This window comes from Pseudopipra pipra, chromosome 11, assembly GCF_036250125.1.
Source record: "Pseudopipra pipra isolate bDixPip1 chromosome 11, bDixPip1.hap1, whole genome shotgun sequence".
NCBI lineage: Eukaryota > Metazoa > Chordata > Aves > Passeriformes > Pipridae > Pseudopipra > Pseudopipra pipra.
Genome location: NC_087559.1, coordinates 10,473,717 through 10,501,240, shown reverse-complemented (window position 1 = coordinate 10,501,240; position 27,524 = coordinate 10,473,717). Strand labels below are relative to the sequence as shown.

The 27,524-nt window shown below is 40.8% G+C and overlaps 1 protein-coding gene across 1 annotated transcript in view; it reads left to right on the top strand.

Annotated features, from left to right (window-relative positions):
- Window positions 1-23,339, top strand: part of LOC135420259 (netrin-4-like) — a 47,507-nt gene extending 24,168 nt beyond the window's left edge. The window contains exons 4-10 of the mRNA XM_064667477.1: window positions 7,613-7,739; window positions 8,109-8,297; window positions 15,953-16,166; window positions 16,908-17,044; window positions 18,039-18,107; window positions 19,219-19,389; window positions 19,491-23,339. Coding sequence (XP_064523547.1) covers window positions 7,613-7,739; window positions 8,109-8,297; window positions 15,953-16,166; window positions 16,908-17,044; window positions 18,039-18,107; window positions 19,219-19,389; window positions 19,491-19,627 — 1,044 coding nt within the window. The 3' untranslated portion in view covers window positions 19,628-23,339. The remainder of the gene's footprint in view (window positions 1-7,612; window positions 7,740-8,108; window positions 8,298-15,952; window positions 16,167-16,907; window positions 17,045-18,038; window positions 18,108-19,218; window positions 19,390-19,490) is intronic.
- Window positions 23,340-27,524: the final 4,185 nt, after the last annotated feature.

Genomic DNA, 27,524 nt, shown 5'->3' with positions numbered 1-27,524 from the left:
TTATTGTTGAGGAAATGTCTTTTACTACTGCTGAATCCAAATCAGAAAAACATGCCTATTCAGGAACAGTGTTTAAACACAAGCCTAAAAGCTTTTCTGAATCAGGGCTCAGTGTAGATCCACCCATGCAGATATTCATCTTACTTGTACAAAATCATCTCTTATTTTGTGGAATGGAGTACTAAATAATTTCCTGTCTGACATCAGTAGCCTTTAAACACAACTTTTCTTGAAAGCACTGGCTATGGGTGAGCTATTTAAACATATATTAATGTTATTGCTTAATTGCTGTAATTAATAGCAGTGTTTGTTGTTTTAATCAGTTAAATTATGTTCTCTGCCAGTTTCATCTCTGTGAAAGAACCATAATAATCCCACTAGTAGAAACATTTGATTAGAAACACTTCTAAATATATCTTAAGGCTGATAAAATATATCTTATAGTTCTTTCAAGGATTGCTTTTCACATTAGAGCTACAAGAATCTGTGTGTGTGTGAGGCTAAGAGAGGGAAAGAGTTGTTTCATCTCACAGCTATCAGCCACCATTTGGTACCAATATCTCTCTGGTGTCCCATAGTCCAGCATATTTCTGAGGGTCTTTCATTTAAGATCCGTGTAATATATGTTTTGTCTCTCTTAGCTGAATTTGACAAAGCTACCAACACGAGGATGTTTTGTGATGTGATGTGATAATCATAGGACCTGCTGTGTTTGGCCTCATATATTCAGTCATTGTGTTTTTAAGCTCTGCTGGTACTGAATAGACTGTTGTGTTGTTTCTGTCCTCAGCTTACCTATGTGTTAGTAGAACAAAAATTTTCAGTCTTTTACCAAAGCTTTTCAAGGCCTTTCAGACAGTTCATTCATCCCCAATGAATATTCCACTAATTTAAGCAAATCTTTCTAGAGCTGTAGCTTGTGGGTGCACAGAATTTGCATTTTAATACTTTAGCAGCAGGTGCACTATGGAGAAATTTTGCACAGGATTATTTAAAAATTTCATTTTATTCGGTGCAAAAAAAGTTATGAAATCCTACGTGTATTTCCTTGCCTTGGTTCACTCACTGCGCTGGAAGGGCCCCAGGGATTAGCTTTGCATCATTTAGGCATTCAGAATCCTTTCCTTACTGTGCACAACTTTTCTGCTAAATCATGGACTTTGTCACCATTTTTCTCCCTTCCCAAATTCCTTATAAGTTTGGCTGGTCCTGTGCCTTTTCAGCCCTGCCCTTCCCCCACTCTGCAAGCTGCAGCCATTTGCAGAGAAGTTGCAGGAATCTATTTGTGTCTTGGCTTCATCTGTTCCATTACTCAACATAATTTCTCTTGAATGGGAGCTGTGCATGCTGCCAAGTTCACTCAATATAGAGGTAAAAATTCAGAGATGAACTCACAGGCCCACTTTGGGATGGGGTTTTTAATCACACACCTCTGGAGCCACTGTGGTTTAACGAGAAGAAACCCAGATGAGGTGAGACAGTTGCTGGAGTTAGCCAGATTTATCACAAAATAAATGGCAGAATTATTTGGCCTGTTGAATGAACAGGTCATGTCCAAACTTCTCTGAACTGCCCACAGTTTGCTAATCCATATGCCTGACTTGTAAATCCACAAATTCTTGTCCATATATCAGAATCTAAATCTAATCTTCTCCCATTTTTCCTCTCCTGAAACTACTTCTGGGTCTTTCTACAGTAAAGGTTGGCAGTCAGGCCAGACTGCCCAGTAGCATCAGGAACAAAGCCTTGAACAAGACCAAGCTCAGTTGTGCCGTGCCCTTCCAGGAGATTTGAACGGTGGTATTTACTCATTATGCTGTGATTCAGGCATTCACCTGCTAAAATACTGAGTCTCGCTCCCCCTTCTGTTTCCTCTGTTTTTAAGACACTCACAAGGAGCTGGTGACCTGCTGTAACTCAGATGCTGCATTTAAGCCTCACAGCTGTTATTTGTGTGCAGTTTGGTACAGATTAATAATGGAGTTTTTGACATTGCAGGAAAAATAAGAGGACAGCTTACTCAAAAAAAAATCAATAAAAATCAAGCTAGAATTCAGAAAGAAAACAGGAAGAAAGCAGAGTGAAATATGGACTGAGGCACAACCAGCTGTGTATAAAGCATGAGGGAGATGAATTCAGACAGAGGATGGAGTTGTTTTGAAACTGTCACAGGTTGAGTTATATCCCCTCACAGGAAGCATGATTTTTATACCTCTTCTGATCTGTTTATCCTGCTCGTTTGTTACTGTTCAAAAAGGTCTTAGTGGTGCCAGTCTGAACATTCAGCTGAACACTATCACTGATTTTCCTCCACCATTGTCTCTTCAGTGAATTCGGAACCAGGGGCAGTTCATTCACTTATTCACTGCTGTGGAGTTCAAAACCTGTATGGGCTGAGGTGGCATTGCCTCAGGGGTCCCAGATCTTCTCATTTTACTACAAGCAGGTAGTACAAGCCTCTGATGTCATTGGAAACTGCTGTATCCAAAATTTCTCTGGCGACATTACAGAGAGAATACAGAGTCCAAAGACAAGCATTTTCTCTGAATCAGCAACAGTTGCTCTGACCTGGAATACTTCCAGATTTAACCTGCAATGATTAGGAAAAAAAAAAAACACCAAATAGACTGAGAATAGCCCGGGAGAAAGAGCACAACTGGATTTACTGAAAGGATAATGGGTAAAGAAACTAAGTGGGCAGAGAGAAAGTAAGAGGCTTCAGATATTATATAAAGCTGTTTAGAAATGTGTTATTTGTATATATACCTTATTAAAGGTGTTATACAAAGAGTTTAGAAAAATTTAAAAATTGCAGGACAAACAGGTGGAAAACTTTCACTTACTTTCTCAGCTGTGGATCAGAATTCAGGTGAAGCAACTCTGTGCAGTCAAAGGTGAATAAAAATCATGTAATTTCTTGGACCTGTTGTGTGAAAACAGGATGTGGTCCTACTCTATTTGCTATAAATCAACCAGAAGTTACAGAGCTTCATGGAAGAACTACTGGATGAAATTCATGGCTTAGTATAGGAGGTTCAAACTGATCATCCTGGCATTAAAATCCATGAAACTATAACCTCCTCTGTGTCCTGATTCAAAGCTGCTCAGGTGGTAGATGTAAAAATCAAAGTCTTTGGCAGCAACACCAGACTTGTAACAGCACGACTGTACTGTGAGGCAGATGAGGGAATTAATCAAGATTAAAAATACTAGTGCCAAGGGAAAAAACATGGTTTAGGTTTTTTTTAAACATGGTTTGGTTTCACACACCAATTTACACATGGCTCAGGGTGTGATGCAGGTACAGAAAAAAGTAGTAAGGAAAGCAGAAATGTCTCAAATTGAGACTGCCCCCGAAAACTTTGCATCATGAAACCATAGCCTAAGGACTTAGCTGCTATATCAAAACACAAAAGCAGAGCTTTAACATGGCCATTAAAGCCAATATGATGGTGATTGAGTATAACAAAACATCTGTGTTCCTCTCCTGGACTAATAATATCCTCTAACTGCAAGTATATCAGCTTCTAAACTTCTACCCTTTGCCAAAATTGATTAGAAAACTGGAAGTAGGAGTCTTCATCTTTCAAAGCTGACAGCCTGCATTAGTGACATAAGGAACCCTGGCTGAACGTGCTCAGAGTGCAGGACTGTGAGAATGCAAACTTTAACAGGTGATGCACATGGTACTCCAGACTGGTGTTTTGAAATAAGGAGGTTTGTATGATCACACAGCCTGTCTGCCTGCCACTGCATCTTTTTCTCTGATCTGTTCCCCCAATAGCTTAAAAACAGTCTAAAAAACTATTGTCAGAGCAACTGAACTCTCAATACAATGATGTTTCAATGAATGGGAAAGAACATTGGAAAAAACTAGAGTTACCAGAGTAATGAGGAGAAGCAGATAAGGGAGGTGTCATAAAAATTCTATAATACCTCTGAAATGCTCAATTATTGTAGCAATGAGCACTCTGGGAGAAGTCCATACAGGCCTAAATATTTTAGTATCTAAGGATCAGTGAAATAAAGTGAAATATGAGAGATGTGAGACAGAAATCCCCCGGATTTCAATTTTTCTCCTGCTGTACCAATATATTTATATGCATTCACATAAATCAGTGTCATAAACTACTCAGGTTTTAGCTGAAAGCTGGCTAGTTTCCTAACTGATGGCATGAATCTTGTGTAAGCCTCTGTTGCTCACAACTTGCTTTCAAGCTTCCTCCACCTGGATTTCCAGCTCCTAATCCAGAAAGCTGAAGTACTTTTCTTCCTCAGATGCCTCCTAGCAGTCATATATCCTAAAGCTTCCAATGACATTAATCCAGTGGCAATCCAAGTATCATTAGTATTAGTATCCTGAAGGCACTAATTGGACTTTAACAGCCCTGACCAGCCCCACCTGGGACTCTCACCCATGCTCTCTGTCCATTGGCCTGGCAGCTCTATTTAAGGTCAGCCCTGGGCCATTAGTCTCTGAGTGTGCTGTGGGTGTGTTTGTGTGCCCTTGCCTCTAGCTCCTGGATGGACCTTGGGTCAATGCTGTAGGTACCTTCCCTCATGGTGGATGCCACTGGCATGTGCTGTAGCTTGTCTCTCATTCTGCCCTCTGAATGCACTTTGAACCCATGTTGGGAGCTTCTTCCTGGGCCTGTCTCTCACTGCTCCTGTATTGCCCTGGTCCATCCCCTTGTTGCTACTGTGGTACCAGCTCCCTGCTCTGCCCACTGTGCTTGAGATGGTGCCCCCTCAGTAAGGGCACAGCCTGTGCTGTGATAACCCTCAGTTTGTACCTTTTCAACACTTAAAGAGAAACTGGTCCTTGCTGCTTCCTGACAATCTTCTCCTTAATCATAATTTCCTCACAATTCTGACCCTGCTTTTTAGGGCATAGAAAAATATCAGTGTAGTGTCCCTGAATCTGTACTCCTCTGATTTTGTTAACTTGGCATGCTAATCCTTATGTTTCAGTGAGATTCAGTGCATCCTGAGGTCTTGCATCTGGTAGAGAACACAATTTTCTACTTTTTTTGGATATGCTTCTGTGAGAGAAATGCAGCCTTATTTCAGCAGTGAATAACAAATCGGGGACATGCCTCTTCATGCTGGTGTTGAGTGTGACTCTCACATTCTCCCTTCCCTAAGCAGATATCCCATTTCCTATTTTATCTGACAGTTTCCTGTATTTCATTCTTGTTCCTTCCTGGACTTTAGTCTCTGGCTCCCTCTCCTATCTCTTCCTCTCTAACAGAACAAATTGTTTTGTCTTGTTATTTGCAGCCACCTCACCTACCCTTATTTCACCTCAAGCTTAAATGTAGCAAGTCTCTTCCACTGCTCAGTTTCTTCTGCAGTGGCCACTTAACATCCATTGATCCCCTTTCTTGTGTGTTCTGTGTGAGCTGTTTTTCTCTGCTCTCTTCTCCTATCCAAATTCTTTCTGTAATTCATTCTCCCCTCATGTTGCACTCTGTTCCTTATCTGTTTCACCTGTAAATGCTGTCTATGAGATCACTTTCTAAAAGAAGTTCCATGCCAGCTCCCCTGTTTCCTTTTGCCTGCTCAGTGGCTCTCCTGTCTGTTGGCTGCTTGGCTTTTCAACCCTTTTAAGTCAGTCTTCTTTCCACATGCATTTGGTAAATGGTTCCATAGGACGGATCACAGGCAGGAAGCTTCCTCTATGCCTCTGTCCTACTCACAACATGCCACAAACTACAGTTCACAACAAACTAGTGGGCAATGAGCAAACTAACTCATCTACTTTCCAAAGAACAACCAGACTTTTCCTTTCTCACTGAATTTTCCTGTTTATTTTCTGAATAACTGTTCATGAGTATTCACATCATCTGTGCAGTGCACTGTAAGTGTGGGGTCCTGTAGAATAATGAATATTTCATCATGTCATTCAAGGCTATAACAAAATTGCACAGTTTAATTATGCCATTTCCCAGCTGTACAATCTCAGCACTTTTCATGTATTTTTTTTAAAGTGGTGAATGTACAGGTTTTGTGTATGTTTCTAGAAAAAAAATGAATCGCCCAACTTACAGATTTTGTATTGAAATACACTTCAAGAAGCACTTTCCTAAGAAGTGAATGGATCCAAGATTTTGTTCTGACCCATTTTGGAATGAACTGTAAAGTCCAGATGGAGTCTGAAGTCTGGGGATATTAAAATCTATGATTCTGGGTCAGGCTCACTTTCTTTTCTCACTCCTGGCCCTTTCCTCTGTTCTCTGGCTTCTGAAAAGCAGTCCCTGTGTCCACAGGGGAGAATGTTAAGCCTGAAATGCCAAACCCAAACAGGGGCAAGCACAACACTGTTGCTTATTAGTATTTTTGCCTTTGTCTCTGTAATTTGTCACACTATTTAGTGCTTTGAAAGTGGATGACTTTCCTGTGCAAAGGTCTGGAGAGGCAACATGTCGTTTCATGCTGTATCCCCCTGAGGTTTGCTGGTGCTGAGCTCTGACAGACAAACGCACACCCTGAAGTCTGTGCTCAGTGTTCCGTGAGGAGGCAGCAAACCTGCCAGCTGGCCATGGAGGGGCGATGGCATCAGCTGCAGCCTATCCCTCTGCTTGCTACATCACATTTCTGCTCTGGGAGGATTAGAAACCAGGGGAGCGGAGAGCAAATTGCTGCAGGCACCGTGAGTTTGGGGGCAGGGGAGCACATTCACGCAACTGCTTTTTTTGAACGCTTCTCTCTTGATCCCAAACTACCTGCTCTGTCAGATACTGCAAAGGGAGAGTCTGGCTTTCAGGAAAGACTGTGGAAAACTGTAACTCAGATTACTTGTGAGATTAAAGGATTAGAGTCAATTCTCACCCCAGTCAAAATGAAAATCAGCCTCTGTTTTTTGTGTAATGTGCAGTGGGCCAGAGCTGTGCTGGTGCTTACAGAGCTCAGCATCCTCAACAGCCTGTGGAGGTCTAGTCCTTGGTTTCTGTGCATTTCCTGCTCTAGTACAAGTGTCTCCTTGCATGTGAGATACACACCACTAATTAGTAGCTTCTCTTGTGATGTGTAGAACATGATGCATGGTATGACCTTTCCCTTTCTCCCACTCCCTATACTGGGCATTTCCTCAACTTATCTGGGAAATCCTTTCTCTGAAGCATTGCAAACAGATATTGGAATCCTGTTTCTTTATCCAAAAAACTCAACCCAACAAACCCAAACAACAACATAAAAACACTCCTGTAAGGCCCTTCTTGAATGTTGCTCAATACTACAGAATCTTGTGCATCAAATTACATTGTGTAGTGGAACTGGCTGTTATATTCCTGGTATGTGAAATGACCACAGAACCAGTTTCAATAGTAACTTTCTGTTTGAAGCCTGGAGTAGCTCAGTTTCCAAGATCGGGTTTCTGGTGTGAATACCCAATTCCAAAATCTGACATATAATGGAGTATTTCCGTGATTAAAAATGAAATTAAAAAAGATAATGCTACATGTTTAAGCTCCAGGCTCTGTGGGTTTCCTAAGAGAGCCAGGCAGCTGTGTGAGAGTTGTGCAGGAGAAGTCCCACCTCCTCATGAAGCTGTTGGGGACTCCACCGTGTTCTTGCTTGTAGCTATTTAACTGTATTCTCTTTTCCCTGACAGGTCCATGGGAAGTGTGTGTGCAGGCACAACACAGCAGGAGACCACTGTGAGAAATGTGCTCCCCTGTACAATGATCAGCCTTGGAAGCCAGGAGATGGAAAAACAGGGGCCTCAAATGAATGCAGAAGTAAGTGGAAGGGAGGTTACTGATCCAGGCTTTCAGGATGAGCACTCACCATGCCAGCAGGCAAAGCTTCCTAACAAGACTTCTGTGGATTTACACTAATGGTGCAATTACATAAACTGGAGATAAATTGCTGGTCATTGATGGAGAGCTTCAGTATGCAAATTGTCTTTCTGCAGCTGACCCACTGGGGCTATTGGGAAGTGGAATTTACAAGCCAGAAATTTAGTTTTCATGCAGCTGTGGCCCCTCACATTTGAGGTTCTAGCAGGGTTTAAGATACCATCAGATTGGTTTGGAAAATGATACCATTTGACCAGTATTGCTGTGTCTGTTATACAAACTTGAAGGATATTCTCCTGTCCCCACCAGAGTGTCGCTGTCACAACCACGCCGAGAGCTGCCACTTTGACCTGAGTGTTTGGTTGGCATCAGGAAAGCGCAGTGGGGGAGTCTGTGACAACTGCAAGCACAACACAGAGGGACATCGGTGCCAAAGGTGCAAACCAGGGTATTACCGAGACAGGGGGAAACCCATGTCCTCTGCAGAGGTCTGCAAACGTAAGTGACCGTGTTATGTGTGGTAAAGACAAATGAATGGTGCAAGAATCATTAAAAGAATGAAACAAATAATTTCTATAGAATCAATAACTCCCATAGAGGTAACTCATGAGTATTACCAGCTTTTCTTTGTATTCTTTTCCTACAGATTTTTGATCAAAGACGATTATCCTGATTTTTTTGTGTCTGTTTCTCCCCCTGGTATCACACTTTTTTTTTTTTTTTTTTTTGTGATAATAATGCATTGCCTTCTGGGGAAAGGTACATTCTTGTGTTTGAGTTTAAATTAATATGGTTCCCCTTTTTTTGATGCATATTTTATTTATCTGCTCGTTTTTTTTCTGAAACTCTCAAGACTGTGTGTGCCTATGTGCAAGTTATTGCTAAATTCCATTGGATCGTGTAACATCAGTACACATAAATACATACAATAGGAGATGCAGGAAGCATAGAACCATTAACTTGTTAACCAATACATGAGAGCTCAGTTAGACTTATCTCTGGATTCCACAGCTGTATTATGGTGTGATCTGCCCAAATTAATTGCATCATTAACACTTCAGCAGAATGTGTTAGGAAGTGACTGGCACAGAGGCATTAGTGGTTGCACACAGGGGGTGTACAACCTCTGGATCAAGGTAGTTTGCACCCAGCCAGTCTGGAAAACAGCCCAAATCTCCCTTACTTAGTGTAAACATTTCCTGAATATCCTGCCAGGCTTCACACATCTGATTCCGTCTGGCATCTATTTGGGAGGTTGCTACTTCCAATAACATACATAATTTCTTTTTCCCCTTTGGATAGTTTTCCTTCCCCATAGCTCAGACATCAGTTGCTAGCACAGAGAACTTCATCCTCTGTCATCTAACCTCATGCCCACTGACATCATGAGCTTTTAAAGCTTTCCTCACCCTTTCAATGTTCTTCAACATGATTCCTCTTTACCACTCAGGTTACAAACACTCCTCTGCCTCGGACTGTGTGGCTTGTGATATTGGTTAAACTTTCTGTGCCCAACATATCCAATGCTTCTGCTCTTTTGCATTCTTCCCGCTGGAACTTGGTGACAGCCCAGACTGCTTCCACACAACCCTTTCTTTTCACTTTCACAATGCTCACCACAGAACACTGAACGGCGCACAGGGCTGAGGGTGAGCTTATCTGACTCACCCTGTATCCTTCAGTGTTCTATAGCGGCCCCTTTCTAGTCCAGTTTCTGCTCTGAACAGATTTGCTACAGGGAAATATTGTAATGAGAACAAATTGTTGTGCCAGAAGATTAGCTTTCAATCTCCTAGTACCTGAAAGAATCTGTGTATGAACTCTTGTATCGAGCGGCAGGGTGATGGTGCAGTGACCAGCATCATGTGTAATACTAGATAACTGTTAAAGTCAAGGAGCACTGGAGAGCAGCGAAGAGGGAAAAACTTTGTTTGAAAATACAGTCTATCTGTGTGGAAACCCTAGAACAGTCTGCCTGGATGAAATCAGACCTTGACTCTACCTCTGCCTCTTTTGTCTGCTCTGGTTACAGGGCTCTCAGTACCCCCTGCCAATACTCTGCATAGCAAAAGAAAAACTGTTCAGAAATTTACCTTGTTGAAAGAGCTTTATTCCTGTCATGCCAGTCAAGTACAATAATGTTCTTTTCACCTGGGAACATGTTGCTGCCAGCAGAAGGCCCCAAAGTACAATTGTCTCCACTCTGACTTGCATGTTCATGCCTAGATAGCTGCCATCCTGCTTTAGTCACCTGAAAGTTATATGTCTTTTCTAGGCTCACTGTACTGTCAGTGGAGAAACAGGGGGACCTCTGGGGAATTATTTATTGCAGTCTAAGGTAGATGTTGGAGATAAATGAACTGAATTGCCCTCTAAAGCATATCTATTTCCTCGACTTAAGAGCTGCTCTGGATCACTAGCCTGTACTAGAGTTTCTGTTGCTTGAGATGCATCTAAATAGTTTTGATTCAGCATTATTGCAGAGCTAAGCACAACCCTATCTGTGCATGATTCACGTCAATAGAACCTTTCTCAGGTGTGTAAAGGCATGCTTGCCATATCAAGATATAAGGAAAGGGCATTGCAGTTCACTCCAGAGACTGTCAGTGTGTGAACGATGCTTGTGACTCTGTGGGAATAGAAGGTACCCTAGATATAACTACAGTTAAGAGAAACCTGGGAGAGAGGTGGTTAATCTGTGCCTTTTCCCTTTTATTTAAGGAGACAAAGAGAATACCCACGATAAGACTCAACAAACCAGCTTAATAGGGTATTATTTTGTATGATGGAAGTCCTGACCCCCAAACACTTCCCCATGTGCATTGCAGGCAGTGTGTCTTCACTGTGTGTGAACTTCATGTTATGCTGTACTTCTACAGAGAATTTTCAAGGAATGTTTCACTACTTTTTAGTTATTATGTGGCAACAAAACCAGAAACACCAATGGAGACAGGCAGAGCTGTTTTGGTTAGAACAAGTTCAGTGTGACAGAGGGAAGGTTTCCCCTCCAGGACCATCATCATGTCCAAATGCCTAGAGCTGACATTAAACTGAAAAGCCTCATGCAGGATGTAAGAGAGACTCTCTTCTCCATCCCTTAGGTTGCAAAACTTGCATTGCTAGTAAACCTAATCTGGTTTGGTCTATGTTGTTCAGGTTGTGTGATCCTAAAAAACCAACTTCGGTTACCCAGTAAAAACACAGCTACTCTTTTTGAGCATTGCTAATACATAAGAAATTAGACAATCAGACCACCAGGTACATTTTTCTCATACTTCAGCCTGCTGATTATAAATTGTAGAGTTGCTACTTCTGGACTGGAATGTTTTTAGGATTTAAATGTACCAATTCCAAGGCATCATCCCACTTTGAGAAAATCATGCAAACAGACTCAGACTAACAACACCAAATGGAAAACCCACCCACTGAGCAAGTGTTGAAAAGCAGTAATAAACTGCAAACAGCAGACTGAATGGATGGTTTTAGTGAGAGCAACCTGGTGCTCAGCTTCCAATTTTGAACTCGGAGGAAAAAAAAAAAACCTCAATGGGAGATCAAACTTGACCCTTGTGTACAGTAGATACTGAGCTGGGAAAGGAAATCTGATGAAAAAGCTGAATGAAATGCTGTGCTAATCCCTTTGAGAAAGCACGCTTGAAGAGTGCTCTGCCATCCAGAGCAAAGTCAAGGTTCAGCTGTGACATCCCCCTCAGGCTCCCAGAAAGTTAACAGGACACTGCCCAGGCCCAGAAAGAGTCTTTAAGCATTAGTCATAATAATGAATAGCATTCTCTCTTAATCTTCTAGAGAAAAAAAAAAGTTGTATAACAATTGGATCTCCTGGCACTATCTAAACCACCCTTAGCTGACCTTCCAATGCGAGACTGCAAAGACATTCCCTTGGAAAAAAAAATCTGTTGAAATTTGATATGTAAGTGTGAATCTGCTATTCCTTTTTGTCTGTAGAGGTGGCCGGCCTCTGATCCCTTTGCTTCTCCTGTTCCTAGCAGCTGAGATGAATGAGAGCTGGGTCATGTGCAGAGCCTTGTTTTGACACTGCTTAGATCTACATTAAAAAAAAAAAAAGAAAAAGGCATGAAAAGAGCCCCAGAGCAAGGCACACACCTGCCTATTATTGGGGGTGACAACACAGGATTAAGCAGTTTGGATATAGACTTGTATGGAAGCTTTGACTCAGAAGCCTAATCGTTTCCTAACCAATGGTTAGCAAAGCTGCTGTATCCTTGCCTCTTTCCTGTGGCTTATTCTGAGGCTTAAGGGATCCTTCTGAAATGGCACCATCTTTTGTACTCACCCTTTGCTTAGCTTAAAAATAATGCAGGCATGTAGACCCATTTAAAAGGGTCTCCAGGAAAACAAGCTTTTTTACTTGGAGAACAAGGGGTGAAAATTAAAATGTGCACAGATGCACATGCACGCACACATGGTCTGAAAGGCTCTGCTTCTCATCCTTTACTTCTGAGCAGAGGGAGTGAACTTTTAATTCTAATATCACAAAGGCCCCATCACATCTTGGTTCAGTCTGTCTTAATCAGCCCTGACCACACACAGAGCTGTCTATCTTATTTCCTTCATTTAAGAAAACATTGGCAGAATCAATCCCCACACCTGACTTGCTTTAAAAATTGCCTAAAAATGCTCTGAAGATACACATGTATATATATATATATCAGATTCAAAAGGCTTTGCCTTTTTTTTTTAATTTTGCCTGTTTTTTTAATCAAATAGCCAGTGTCTGCTCATATCTTATGCATTATTATTATTAGGCAAATTTTAAGGCAAGATACCTCAAAGGCCATTGAATTACTTAAGCACCTGCTGTTTTGCTGTAAGTTGGGACCATATTGTTACAACCAATATTATATTTTACATCTGTGTCTAATTAAATGGAGAAGACAGCTGTGCTGAGGGCAGACAGATTTATTGAGGACTTGAGTGGAGGCTGCTGTATGAATTATTCATTTTTCATTATTTCTTGTCTCCTCCCTTTTACAGTACTTTTTGACAAAACAAACTTAGTATGGGAGTGAGAGTAAAAGACAAGAGGATATGCTTTGTGACCAATACCCAATTCTAAAGTACAATGATAAAATTTTTCACTATGCTACTGTCAAGGGGAGAACCCAAATAAACCAGCCAACTCTGAGCCAGAACTGTCTGCACACCGTCCCTAACATAATTGATGATGCCTTTGACAAACAAGGCCATTGTCACGTTGGCTGGTGTTTTGTTAGACGGAGAGGCGGATGGAGAGAAAACCAGGGTTTGCTAAGAGAAAAGAAGAAAAAATCAGCAGGAAAAGTGTTGTCAAATATTGAAAAATGTAAAAGGGTGAGGTTTTGGCAACTTGCTTTTATGTTTCTTTAATTGTGAGGTTTATTTGTAAATCCATGGTACTGTTAAGCAGATAAAACCCAGTCATCCACAGCTGCCCTTTCAGCATGTGACATGTGGGCTCTTATTTTAGGAGTTACCTTAGATGCACAACTGGGATTTTGGCCGTAATACTCTGGAAGCCAGACAATGTACCCACCCAAGCTGAAATGCTAAATAAACACAGACTGAGTAAAGCGTTTGCAAGCCACTTGTATAACTCATCTGAAAGTGTGGTACATGTATTGATTCAGCTTTCTGATCCACCAGAAGTTGTCCCAGTTTCTAACTGGAGAATATGCCCCACAGTTCATCTGGGAACATTAGGTTTTCTGAACTGTAGCCTCAAAATAAAAAAAGGCCCTTTTTTCCAACCTCCTCATCAGCTTTCACCAATGCTGTCAGTCACTGTGTTGTAATATTTTCCCTCAGGGATAGGATGGGAGACAGTCTCATCTTCCTGAATCAGGATCCAGTCTCAGTTGGGGATAGGTACTCTAATGATGTAAATGATTTACCCATCTGTTATGTGACTCTAACTGATGAAACCTGAAAACTGGAAATAGATGAGAATAAAGACCCAGAAGTTCAAGAAATATAAGATGATTTAGGTGAAAACTCCACAGGTAGATGCTACATATAGAGATATTATAGCAAAACCAAACCTGAATTCAAGCCAACCCAGATGTTGGCAATCTCTTAATCCTTGTGACTCAGACCTATCTGCAGTAAAGGAAGGGTATGTTTCCCCTCCTTATCCACAAATCTATGACATTCATTTTTTTCAGTGACTGACAAACTAAATGTCTCTTTTTCTAGGGTGATGTAGTTGGCCCTGCAAAAATCAGTGAAAAAAAAAAATCAAGTTTAGGGGCAAAAAATCATAACTTGCCTTTGAAACTGTCAGTGCTAATGAGCACTTCAGTGTTACACCTGCTCTCCAGAACTGACAGCACAAGCCCTGGGTTTGCTCCCAAAGTCAAGACTGCTTTGTGGCAAACAGGCGAGCTGCTGCCGTCCGCCAACCAGCTCATTGTGCTGAGCACACTGCCCACGACAGCACGCTTACTTTCTGTCCTTAGGCTATTGTGCCAGTGTCCCCTGAAAGCAACAGACCAAGATATGTCTACAGCAGTGTAATAATATTATTGAAGTTATTTGTATAAAGAACACAGGGCATGGGGGGAAAAATGACTGTACGGTAAGCAGGTCACAAGAGAAATACAGAATTGCTCACCCTCTTTCTTGTATAATTTTCAAAAGATATTTTCTTAAGTATCAAATATGAGGTTGCAGATCAAAGTGAATTCTGTCCCTGCTACACTTTCAACTCATTATAGTCACATACTTGTTCCTTCCCCTTGGAAAATGATGTGTGGAATCAGAGTGTTCATTTGGTCTCTTATCTGTGAGATCGTGAAGAAAAGTAGTTTGATCAGAAGCCATGATGGGCAAACTTCAAAAGCTTTGGAGATCATGTTTGGTTCAGATAAGTATCCAAAACGCTGTCCCCTGATCCAAGCTATGTAAACAAGTTGGGTGTCCAACAATTTAACTGAAAATCTCTGTTAAAGCGGGTCTTAGCCACTAGACTTTTATTTCTGCCCTCTTCCAGATGGATGAAATAGTGATGCATTACCTTTTCAGTCTGTGCTACGAGCAAAAGCCAGGGCATGCTGCTTTGTTAAGAATCTGAAGATGAAGGCCTGGAGTTCAGCTCTGCTGTCATTTTAATCAAACTTGTTTGAATACCAGAAATGAGTGGGTTTGTTTATTGCTTGTATTTAACCTCTGCAGAGCTCTTGGCACTAGGCTTGATCATCTCAGCTTCTGCCTTGATTGAGAGGAGTCAACTGTGCTGGCTTTGCACCACTCTCTGTGTATTGCTCCCTGATGCTGCCACATCTGGAATGTATGAATGGTGTGGAATAATGACAATTTATTGTCTGTGGAGGCAGAGTTGCCCACAGGAGTTGTAACTATCTGTTTTACTGCCAAGTTATCTTGAGTTGCCAGGCTGGTGCCAAACTGGCAACAGCGTTAGAAAGATTTGGGGGAGGTTTTCCTCATTTTTGCTCATCTTCAGCTACATGCAAAATAAGTTTAGCAAGTTTAGAGGTCTTCTCTGTTTGCTTTCCCTGTAAAAAATCTGCTCATGTATTTGTAAAAAAAAATAAAATAAATTCATCAGCTTCTTTACACACATACAGTACTGCAGGGTGAGATGTGTCCCTTAAAACTTGCACTGTAGGAAATTTGTGCAGAAATCTTAGGAGGCAGAAATCGAAAATATGTTTCAGGTCATCTGAACCACCTGTATAAGCTGCACCTGCCCCAGAGGAAAGGGTAGTTTTGTGATCTCTGTGTTTACAGAAAAGGTGATGTAGGCAATGCCTATAATTTTTTACCTTGTCTATGTTAGTGAATCTTTTTGCAAAACACTTTAAAAGTGAATGACTCCCTTACCAGGGAGTCTTCCTGGTAACACTTCAAAACCCTGTATGGTCAAGGTTTGTGTAGCAGAGAAGTGACTTTCCCACATAAATGCTCCCAGTTGTACTTGTTTTGCTGTGTTTAACAAGTTAAAAAGAAGCAAAAATAATATTGCAAATGTAGGCTGAAATGCAATGTTTACCTGTTCTAACTTAAAACCACTGAGCACAAGGAAGAGGGTACAAGTTTATCAGCCTTGCAGAAATGCCACTTAACCAGCTGACCCCACGGCACACGCTGTGACACCTCCTGCCCTGTCTCCACAGCCTGTGCCTGCCAGCCCATGGGTTCAGCCAATGCAACGTTCAGCAGCAGCTGGAGGTGCCACCCCCGGACGGGATTCTGCTACTGCAAACCAGGCGTGGCGGGTCCCAACTGCGACAGGTGCCTCGTGGGCTACTGGGGCTTCGGAGAGAACGGCTGCCGGCCCTGTGACTGCGCCAGGGACTGCGACCAGCACACTGGGCACTGCTTCAACAGGTAAAGAAACCCTCCTTGGGGTTCTCTGGGAAATGAAGCAAAAACTAACAAATACTGCAGCAGTATTTGTTTGGAGGGTGCACGATCATTTGAAAAGGTGACTGTAAATCATAAAAGGCTTCTTAGATGATATTGTGTGTCTGACATAGTTTTAAGACCAGTGTATTATCCAAAGCAATCTTGAAATCATGACTCTTTGCAGTAAATAACAGGCAATTCCACAACTCCATATGTATACCATCTGTAAATACACCTGTTTGCCTTGGAAATAGATGGAAGAGTCTGAAGACCTTGCCTCTCATCTGTGCCCAGGATAAAATGAATGACAAAGTCTCCATCTTGTTTCTAGAGGGCAGGCATCTGTACCCCAGATGGGTATTAATTAGTACAGAAATTCTGTGATTTGTTGAGCTACTGTAGTTCTACGGGTCCTACAGCTGTTGTCAGATCCTTGTGACATCAAGTGGTCACTAACTTTGAGTTACATAATTCTCTAAAAGCAAACAAAAGGCAAAAAAGGCACACTTTATAGGTATTCTAAAAACGCTAAGTCAGCAGCAGTAAGGCCTAAATAAAAGCACAGGTCTTGTGATCCCTATCTGGCATGAAGTCTTGCTCTTATCTGTGCTCCCAGTCTGAAGAAAGCAAGCTCATCTGTCTGGATACAGCCATGTGCTGCAAACACCTGCTTCCCACCCATGTCGTGTCCTAACCAATTCTTCTGTTTTATGTGTCCCCCAGCTATGACAGTGAGCCATTCTTTAACATCCCCATTGGGGGACGAATCCCTGACCTTGTCCAAACACCAACCAACGAGAGCGAAGAGGAGTGGAAATGGAACGACCACGAGCAGGGATTTTCTGCACTGAGGCACCCAGGTACAGCTCAGAGTCTGGGAACATTTACTGACTTCACTCAGTGCCAGTTCTTTCTCCATCCTGACTCAAACCCACCCACTCATCTCCAGCTTGTCTGTCCCCCATCTGCTGGCAACCCACACTAATCTGAGTTTGTAGGCTATCATAACACTTGCATTGTTATTTTCCAAACTAACTGTAGGATCCGAGTTTGGTTTTAGAAACCAGTAAGCCATGACTAAGATTGTGTGGAAAAAATACTCTCCTTTTGTTGTCACAATTATAGTCATAATGCTTGGGATTTTATACAGCTGCTTCTCAAGCATTTGGTTCCTGTTCAGAATTTCAAATGCTCTCTGTAAAAAGCTCGTGTCAGCCACCACTGAAATGCACCATCTCTAGGGTGGAACACAAGTGATTTTAAGAGTAAGATATTCCTCATGGCACAGGAGCTCAGGAGAGAAAGTAAAGCAGACTGTATCCAGCTCATGTTACAAAGTAGGAATGAGGTGGCACCATTAATGCTTGAATAGTTCTCAGTTTTGCCTGCCCTATAAAGATCAACATTTACCATCAGCAGCAGCTTGGTAAGACCCAGAGGTAACAGCACCTACTGCATGGCTTGACTCTTCTGAGACAGATATTGCCTTAATACAGAAAGGATGAGCATTTCTTAGGTCATGGGATCAGACAAAGGTATCATTGCTTACATGATTTACATCTGGATCTGATTCTTACAAATCTCTTCATCAGGATCAGTTTATTAACTTTATGATAGACCTCATGCATCTGCATTTTACCTGACAGTACTGATAAGATTTCAGAATAATTATTGTATCATATAACAAGAAACACATTTACAAATAACTGATCTCACTCTCAAACTTTCTCTTAAGGTCCATACAGATTATGGGAGCTATAGACATCTAACTATATAACTGAGGATCATTTGCTCTTCTTTTCTCTCTCTCTTGGCTCTTCTCCAACCTTTTGTGTTCTGGTGTTTCCCCACTAGAAAAGTGTGTGTGCAAAGAAAAGGTGCTTGGGAGCGTCGCTGACTTCTGCCAAATGAAATATGCCTATGGTAAGTGGGTAACATGCCCTCAAGGTATGATAATTTCACAATGTTCTCTCTGTGCATGTTGTTAGCCAATAGTTATGAAAAACAACAGGATTGGTTAAGTCATGATATGAGAGGTAGGATTTCTTCTGCCTTTTTCATCTAGTGAGGTGTCCAACTTCTGATCAGAACTGAAAAGCATTTTTCATGCAAGGCTCCATGGTGTCTCCTTCCCAGCTGTCAGCTTCCCTCTAAAGCAGGAGAGGTGCTCAGTGGAACAATTGTCCTCTACATCAAGAACAGATGATAAAAATCTCACATCTAAACTGCCATTGTTTTTGCACTCATTATGCAGCTTCAAATAGCCATGCTCATTTACCAAGAATGTACTTAATATGTTGTTTATGAGCACCTGGTTCATGCCATCACAAGAAGCAAGAAAGGAAAGCTCTGGGATCCAAAGGTGTTATGTGCTTGTGCCATGACACAACCAAGTATGATTGTGGGGCTGATCTAGATGGGGATGCCCTGCCAAAAAGTCATGGGATCCTATTAAATTAAAAGGAACAGAAATTTGTCACGGCAACCAGATGTTGGACCACAAAACAAAAATGCCTTTTCTGGTTTGTTGTGCAATCATGGAATTTTAGCCATGTGACATGCCTGCAGTCTGATGGGAAACTTCCTGACTTCCTTCCTGGAGAGTAGGCAGTCCCTTCTCACAGGACAAAATTTTTGAGAGGCCAATGTTAAAGCTCAACAAGTTTTCAAACTGGAAAATATAATCAGTGCACTTAAAACCAGACCCAGCTGCTGACCTGGGTTTTTCACCCTTCCTTATGTATACATACAAGTGCTTTCCTATGATTTCCAAGTGTTTGACATCAGCCCATTAAAAATAGTTTCTAAATAACATGGTGAAGGATGAGTTATCTACTTCAAAAGAAAAATCTAGTTTTCCTTCTCCAAATTTATCTATAAGAACCCCAAGTGAAATGTGGTACAACTCAGAAATGTGGTACAACTGCAGTTTTGGGTTGATTTTTTTTTCCATGTCTTCTTTCAAGGTGTTAAAATTCTAACTTTTAGCAGAATAAACCAAAATTTAAGTCATTGTTGATCTCTCTCTGGACAGTGATAAAAGCAAGAATCCTCTCTGCTCATGACAAAGGGACCCATGCAGAAGTTGTTGTGAAAGTGAAGAAGGTCCTGAAATCCGGCAAAGTGAAAATTGCTCGGAGCAACAGAAGCATTTACCCAGAATCCTGGACCAACAGGGGCTGCACATGTCCCATTCTCAATCCTGGTAAGGATAAAATGCTCACCAGGTGCTTTTTTCCCCCTGTAAACAGTGGTGACAATTCCTTATGAACATCAGACCATCTGCTTTTTTTTCTTTTAAATTAGGTACTGACTACCTTATAGCAGGCCAGGAGGACTCTAGGACTGGCAAACTCCTTGTAAACATGAACAGCCTGGTGAAGCCCTGGAAGGCCCATTTGGGAAAACAAGTATCAGATATTCTTCGAACTGGGTGCAAATAATTTCTGCTTCAGAAGTTACAGCGCTGGACTTTGCCCTTTAGTAACACTGCAGCGAAAGGTGTAGTTAGTTCATGTGTTTCCACTCAACATGCTCCTAGCTGAAGTGATGAAAGCAGACTTGCCATCCCTTCTCCTTTCATATGCTTAGACAGGAAACTCAGGACATGACCACTTTTTTCAAAAAGTGCACAGCCTTATAATACAAAATTATTTAGTGCATCACGCATAGGTTACAAGTCAGTCTTAACTTGAGCCTGATTCCACCCAGAGAATCATTTTACAAGGCAAAACTAAAGATGTGGATTAGTGTTTCCATACTTCAGATCAGAGTCTGGCATTAATATGCGTAAACTGCTTACATAATGCATTCATTACTGGGATGTAGTTTTCTTCATAAGTGACCACTAAAAGGCAGCAATTTCTTTAAGCTTTACAAGTGGCATAATACTAAACAAGAATATCAAATAAATGTATTTAAAAGAGCTCAGACTGATTTAACATCAGACTGCAATTATGCCAATATAACAGGTTGCTTTCTAGAAGACAATATTATCCCTTTGCTGAACAGAAACAAACATGATTTATCTTGGGACAATGTCCTTTACAGATGTGTATTTGCTATCACCAGTGCTTAGTGCTGAGCTCTGCTGCAGAAACCACCTGGGTTCAAACTCTATTCCAAATCCAGCTCTCTGCTGTAGTACATTAGTCGGTAACACCACAAAGGTTTCACAGCAATTACCACAAAAAAAGCCTCAATGCTAGGAAGAAGTCAAAACACGTGAGGATCTAGCAGCTGCTCTAATGTTGAGATTGTAACACCACAAAAGTTACAAAGCAGGAGGTAAATGGATTGGCTGGTCCATGTATTAAATGAGGTAGATACAGTTCTGTGAGAGCAACCTGCCTATTCCAACTGTGCTCAAGACCACTGGCCTTTGATTGCACTTAGGGCTTTCATTGCACTTCATTTCTCTTGGTCACACTTCAGGCTAAGATACTGAAGTTGTGCTTCCTTCCCATTGTGCCTGAGGATTATTTCTCCCTCCACGGAAGTACAGGAGTGGTAACATCTGCACTCCAGGTAAAATTAATTCTGTTCTGCAAAAGTATTCTTTCTAAACCAATTTCACCCTACCCTATAGTAATCAAGAGGTACCTACTTAAATCCTTCCCTAACACAATATTTTGAGGAAATTGTAGTTTAAAGACCTGTGTCCCCTGTTGAAGGACCCACAATGAAGTTTAAGGATTAAATGGAGCTGGTTGGAGCACGCTCTCTTCAAGCAAAGCAGAAATTACAATGAATCAATCTGTATTCTTTCAGGGGAGTTACAGAGAAAAAGCAAGCCCACATGCTACTTTTGCATATTTCAATTCCATGGCTATAATTTTTAATCCTCCTAGGTAAGAGAAGATATGTTAATTTAGCACTGTCTGGCACATAGTAGAAAACCCCAATACTAATGAAGAAAAATGGAAGTCCCAGCCTACAACTTAGACCACCAGTTTGTTCTCCTTATTACTTGGAACCTGAAAAAAGAGCTTCTTTCATTCTCTTTATTGCTGGTTTTGGAAATGGATTATAAGCAGATATTTACAAAAGAAAAGCCCTACTTTCTTCCCCAAGTGTATAAACAGTGTTTCTTCCTCCTTCCTTTTCAGGAAATTTCCCCTCCTCCATTGCTTTCCTTCTTTCACTTCATTATTTATTAGTTGTTACCTAAAGTGGTATCCAGCAGTGTGGCATCTCCAACAAGCCATTTAATTAATGCAATAAAACACTTTTTAACCAAGGAACTTGGCAGAATTTGAAATGTCAGTTTACTGAAATTAGCACGGCAACTGCTTTCTTTCCTGCCTCCAGAAATTGTCTCATAAAAAAAAGACTGACTAGTTCTCTTTAAAATATCAATAAAGACATGAACATGAATTTTACAGTCTGTTCTCAAAGGGCCTCTCAAAATAAATGAAATTCAAGTGTGTTTAGAACTAAACTAAGGAATGTTCTTTTCAACAGAGGCCATGCAGGGGATCTTATTTAATGATGTTGAGGATATCCCATGTTGCAAACTCTTCTATTCCACTTTTTGGGCCAGACTGGTGATTTTGTGGGGAGGGTAAACATCTGCACAGTTCCTCTCTGTGGATAAAAGTTATTTTCTGACATGGTCATTTACAAGCATTACTAGCTGCTGCTAGTAGAAATACTAACTGGAACAAAAATATTGATACCCTGGTGTGTTCTCTCAGGGCCTAGGATAACACAGTGATTAATGATTACTTAGTAGTCATTAATCACTGTTTGCATTTGTATGCAAACAAGATAGTCATCAATATATCCTATATTTCAGATATCTCAAAAGTAGGCAATATGTACACACTTTTCTCTAAAGCTGACTGCAAGTTGACTTTTTTATTGCCGTTGCTACTTCTGCTAATCAGGCATCTCTGAGTTCACAGAGAAGAAAAACAAAAGAACAAAGTTTCAACTCACACAGAGCTATTATGTGCAATCTTTGTTCTGCAGAGCTACAGTCCAGGGAGCCTGCCTGAAAATAAGAATCTAAATAGAAATGAACCACACAGATCAAATTATAACAGCCAATGATTATAGAAGAGATGAGAAAGTTTAAATTGATCGCTATTAGACACTGGAAAGGAAAAAAGTTACTTTCTGGTGTACTAGTACATGAAGTGAAATGAAATGAGCATAAAACAGTTCAAGATGGCAACTGTCCTCCTGTAGAAGCTGTTATGTATTTCTCAGAACAAGCCAGCAGGTCATACATGGTAAATTAAAAGAACTACCACAAAAGGCATGGTATCCCTGTATCAAATAAGATTGGATCTGTGTACACCATCCTTGTGATCCTCCCTGTGACTTTGTGTCTTAGGTGGCACAGCAATACAAAGAATACTAGTGTGGGAAAAAGGATGAATTTGGCCAGTACAAAGTGGCTGGGCAGCTTCTTTTAAAATGTGTGAACTGGAGCCTGTCTTTAAGGAGGCCATATGAACCCTCTACAGCACCCTAACAGACAAGGTGGCTCACAAGTATAGCAACCACACACCAAAAAGCAGCAATGATCTATCATTTGGAAATCTTGCGAAAGGATGAAATAAAAGCCTTTACTCACAAGACGAGGAGTCTGGAAAACTGAGGAAAATTTCTTAAAAGGGCAGGTGATAGTTTGAAGCAGCAGGACATGTAACTGCTCAGAAAGCAGCAAACTCAGGATTGTGGAGGTCAGTGTAGCTCTCAGTAACAGCTGTGCAGCACATGTATCCATGAATACGTGATCCTTCTGGCAATGTGGATCCTTGAAGCATCAAAGTAGTTCATTAAATGCTCATTGTGAGTGCTGAGCCCTAACTCCAACATACTGACATATTGCTAATAATGCTTCTCCAGCTTCTGCTCTGGGCAAGCAGCAAAGAAGGAGAATGTACCTATGCACAACCTTTGTGCACTGCTCTTCCGAGAGGGACTCACTGCTATAAAGAGTAAGTTTTCTCTGTAGCATTTAGCATGTCTCATAATTTTTTTTCATGCTGCTTGATGTAAGCTTCTTTTTAATTGATATAATTCACATGATGTGCTCCCTCAAGTCCCCCAGACCTGGAAAAGTTAGTGTGTTCCTTGTTATGTGTTGTAGCACTTTTTATTTTTTAATTAAAACTTCCAATTAAAAATATTCAGATACTTAAACTGATGTGAGGTTTGGGATCTATTTTTAAAATTTTAAACCATGCAATCCTCAAACCACATGCACATTAATTCAAGTTAATAAACCACAAATACTCCAAACATCAGGGTCTTGCTTTGATAAGAGTTAGCAGAGTGTCAGGCAAATGGAGAAAAGCATTTCTCTTATAAGGCAACCATAATACATTAGTTTTCCCCTGAGCACATTACCAAAAAGCATGTATTTGCTATGAAAATGTGCACAGATGAAAAACACAAAACAAGTACAGTTAATTCTTGTAAATGGCACGTTAATAACTATTCCAACCCCAAACCTGCAAAATCTTACATGGAGGTATTGCAGGTGCTTAACTCCCATAAGAAATACACTCATGAAATTTTGCTGGTCTGAGATTTAAGGACGGCTACAAAAATATTTAACAGGTCCTAAAGCTGATCCTTTACAGAGCTGATTCGTGGGATGCAAGGCATGAAAACAGAAATGCATGACAGGTAGGTGGAACACGCCCCACCTATAAATGTTCAGGATTCAGGCAGACAGAAGTCTACTCGTGGTGGTCTCCACACCTAAAATCAAGCCAGCACATTACTGAGACTTACCTTTGCAACTCTGCATTACAGCTGCACGTCCCCTTTACACAGGTGCAAACTCTGTGCAAATTCTCACCTTAGCTCTGAAGTTCTATTGCGAAAACTCTACAATGAGTCTTCACTCTTCACACACTAATGACACAATAAATATTGCCACTGTTCTTTTGTCTTGTGGCTGAGCAATGAGAAACATTCTGATGCACCACTTTCATGTGCACAGGTCTGAGTTGTCAAAGAGAATTCCAATCCAGGAGTCTGTTCCTGTATATTGGCACTAGATAGCAGCTTTATGTCAGGTGTAGAGCTTTCATGGTCAGTAGGGTGGGACAATGTACAACACACATTCTGGTAGCCCAGATTCTCTGGCTCTTGGCTCTTCTGCATTTGAAAAATCGTGAGTCTAGCTCTGAAAATATTAGCTCCAATTCTTCTGTACCATGGCCTTTATGAGAAAAATAACAAACACTGAGGATATTTCATTAATTAGCTGTGCAGGTAACGCTCATAATAACATCTGTACACACTCCCAATATAAAATATAATGGTTATCAACTGGACTAATTCTGAATCAGGTGCTTCACACATAGCATGGGAAATGCTAACAAGCATGGGATCTGACTACAAAATTCTGTCAACCTTTGCTTGTTCCATGCAGGGCCAAATTGGACAACTAGATCCAACCTAGTCCATTAGTTTAGGTTCTTTAGGAGAGTGCAAGAAGAATGAAGAGATGGCCCCTTGAGCCAGGCAAGGGAACAGAGTCAATACCTGTAAGAAGGAATGTGATGGGCTGTAGGGGAAAAGGAAGCAATACAGTATTTGGGGATGCATGAGAAGGGGACAAAACAAAGCAAAAAGAGCAGTGTGGAGGCAGAAACACTCATAACAGTAAGAAAAAGGTCAGGAACTACAGATGTAGAAATCAAACACCCCTCTCCCATACAGCATCCTATGAAGGGAATGAGTGCAGTGTGAGGGGATGCTTTCACCTTCTTAGGAAGTGTAAGGAACTTGTAATGTTCAGAAACAAACAAATAACTGAACCTGTCACCATATCTGGAACAACAAATCCTATGTCTGTGTACCCTTCACATCAGTATTGCATCATCTGGGCTAATCTGCACTGTGCCATCACCACAAATCCTCCTGTGCTCTTTGTTTTGGCTATAGTAGGGCCTTCCTGAGCTGTCAGCTCACAGATCATCAATACCAATTGGTAATAAGCCATTTGCAGAAACAAATCCATTGGTGTGAAATTCATTGCTTCAATGTAACTTCTCCACTCTTCCTCTGCTGGGTGGGTCTTCTCTGAAGTTCCAGCATCACTAACAAAACATCAGCTCCAGAGGGGTTAAGAGCAGTTGAAAAACAACTGCAAAAAGTTCAACAAAATAAAATCACGTACAATGAAGAGAGTTGACTAAGAATAAATGACAAACTGTTGGTAGCTTCTCTACTCTGTCCCACGTTAACACTGCTAGAACCTTAATGAGTTAAAACAAGAGTCTAAGAAGCATATATAATCCTTTTTTTACTTCCCTAAGAATGGGAAAGTAGGTTCATTGACGTGTGACCAGATAAGTGCCTCAGATGAACAGGAGACATCGCTGTCAGGTTTAACAAGGGCATTCTCAGTCAGAACTGCACAGGATATAGATCTTGTTTCCAACATAGCCCTGCCAGATCCCCAGATCTAACGATCCTTAGAATGAACTGCAAGATAAACGTCTCCCTCTAGCCACCACTGTGTTCATCATTCCTGTTGCAGGGAGGAAGGAAAAAAAAGGTTATTTTCGCATCTGAAGCAAGTTTGTATCTCTAGGAAAGTTACTACATACAAGCTCAAGTCAGGTCTCTGAAATCTACTTAGGTTGTACTGCACAGAATAGCAGAACAAATTAATTAGTAACTTCTAATTCTGAAAATGCAATTTAATCTAATTTTAACTCATTTTCAGTACTTGTTTATATTTTAGAGTACATTTTATGTTAAAAGAATCACCTAGAAGAGACGAGTTTTAGAGGCAATCATTATCTGCATCAGGAGATGTGATACATGCACCACTGATTTAAGTTTAAGTGGATTGCAGGTACAAGCCCATCCTTGCAAGCAAATTATCACAAATGATATATGAATTTGTGGCCTGCATCAAGCAGGGAATTCCAGCCAGCTGATAACAGTCCTACCCAGCCTCCAAAACCACAGCTTGTTTTACCACTGCACCAGAATGACAATGGTGTGCAAAAACTGAAGAATGGTTAAAACTGAAAAACTGAATTATTACATAGCAATATGGTGGTACATCTAGAAGTGCTTAATGTATTATTAGCAGTTCCTTTTAGCTAAACTTTAATAGATGTTTAACCACATTCAGCATATCAGCTTTTATAGGACAGATCAAATAAAAGGCACAGAATTAAATAAAGAGCAATTCTTTCCTAATGAAGCTTCCCTTCTCCCCCTGCAATGACTACTTTTGACTTGACACAGTAGCATCCATGACTTGACAACAGTACCTGATAACACCATGTATAAAATTATTACAAAACAACTCCACCAACACAACTGCTCAAAAACATTTGAATCTACTACTCTCTCCAAGAATCAGTAGCTCAGTGATGGCAGACAGAGAACTGAGACATTATTAATCCAATATATAAATATGAAATAAGAAACATGTTAGAACAAGACCGCAATATGCAGCTCTAAGTTCTGTTATCCACAAAATAAAAATGCAACTTTTTATCATCTGCTTATTTCACAAGTTTGTCACATGTTGCCAAGGATCATTTTATCATCTTTATTATATATTAAAATAACCACTGGCTGATTTGAGCATGCAATTATAAGAGGAAAATCATGCAAATAAAGCAATGCTGGGAAACAGGAACAGGAGTTACATTATCTATACCCTGACAACTGCATTAGTTTACATACTAAAAAAAAAAAAATTCAACAAAGAACTCTTTAGGATTAGAGCTATAACTTCCTTTCTCAAAACACTTTAAACACATTACATAGTGTTTTTCAGTTTCTGATGTAAGGCCCTCACACATATCTCACATTTGTACTGGATGTAGTACAACAGGTTACCAAGCCACAGCAGTCAAAAAAAAGCAAATCCATCCTAAATAAATACATGTCAGATTTTATGCTGCAGTTCCTTCTGTCAATTTTAGGTTCAAGTCCCTACTTACTGTAGTCCAGGATTCTTGCATTTTACATTTTGTACACAGATGCTACAAACACTGTTACAGAGGATAAATCCAAACCCTGTGGAACACAGAGGCAATGTGGGAAAGAAAAGCACAGCAAAAAAAGAAAGAGGAGGTAACCCGTTGTTAGAACAGAGCACCCCTTCACAAACAGCTCTTGCTTCCTCACAAAGAATGCACTGGATTTCCATTTGAACAACCAAAAGCTTGGGTGCATGTGATTTTTTTTTATTTGGTGCCCAGTGTTTATCTATTGCCTAAGATTCCATTTTCCTGGTCCAACTCCCTAAGTGCCAAAGTTTATCTCCGCTGCTTTTGTGCCTATTTACTCAGGTTAACTTGGCATTTGGCTTCCTACGCCTGAGAGAGTCACACTGAGAAG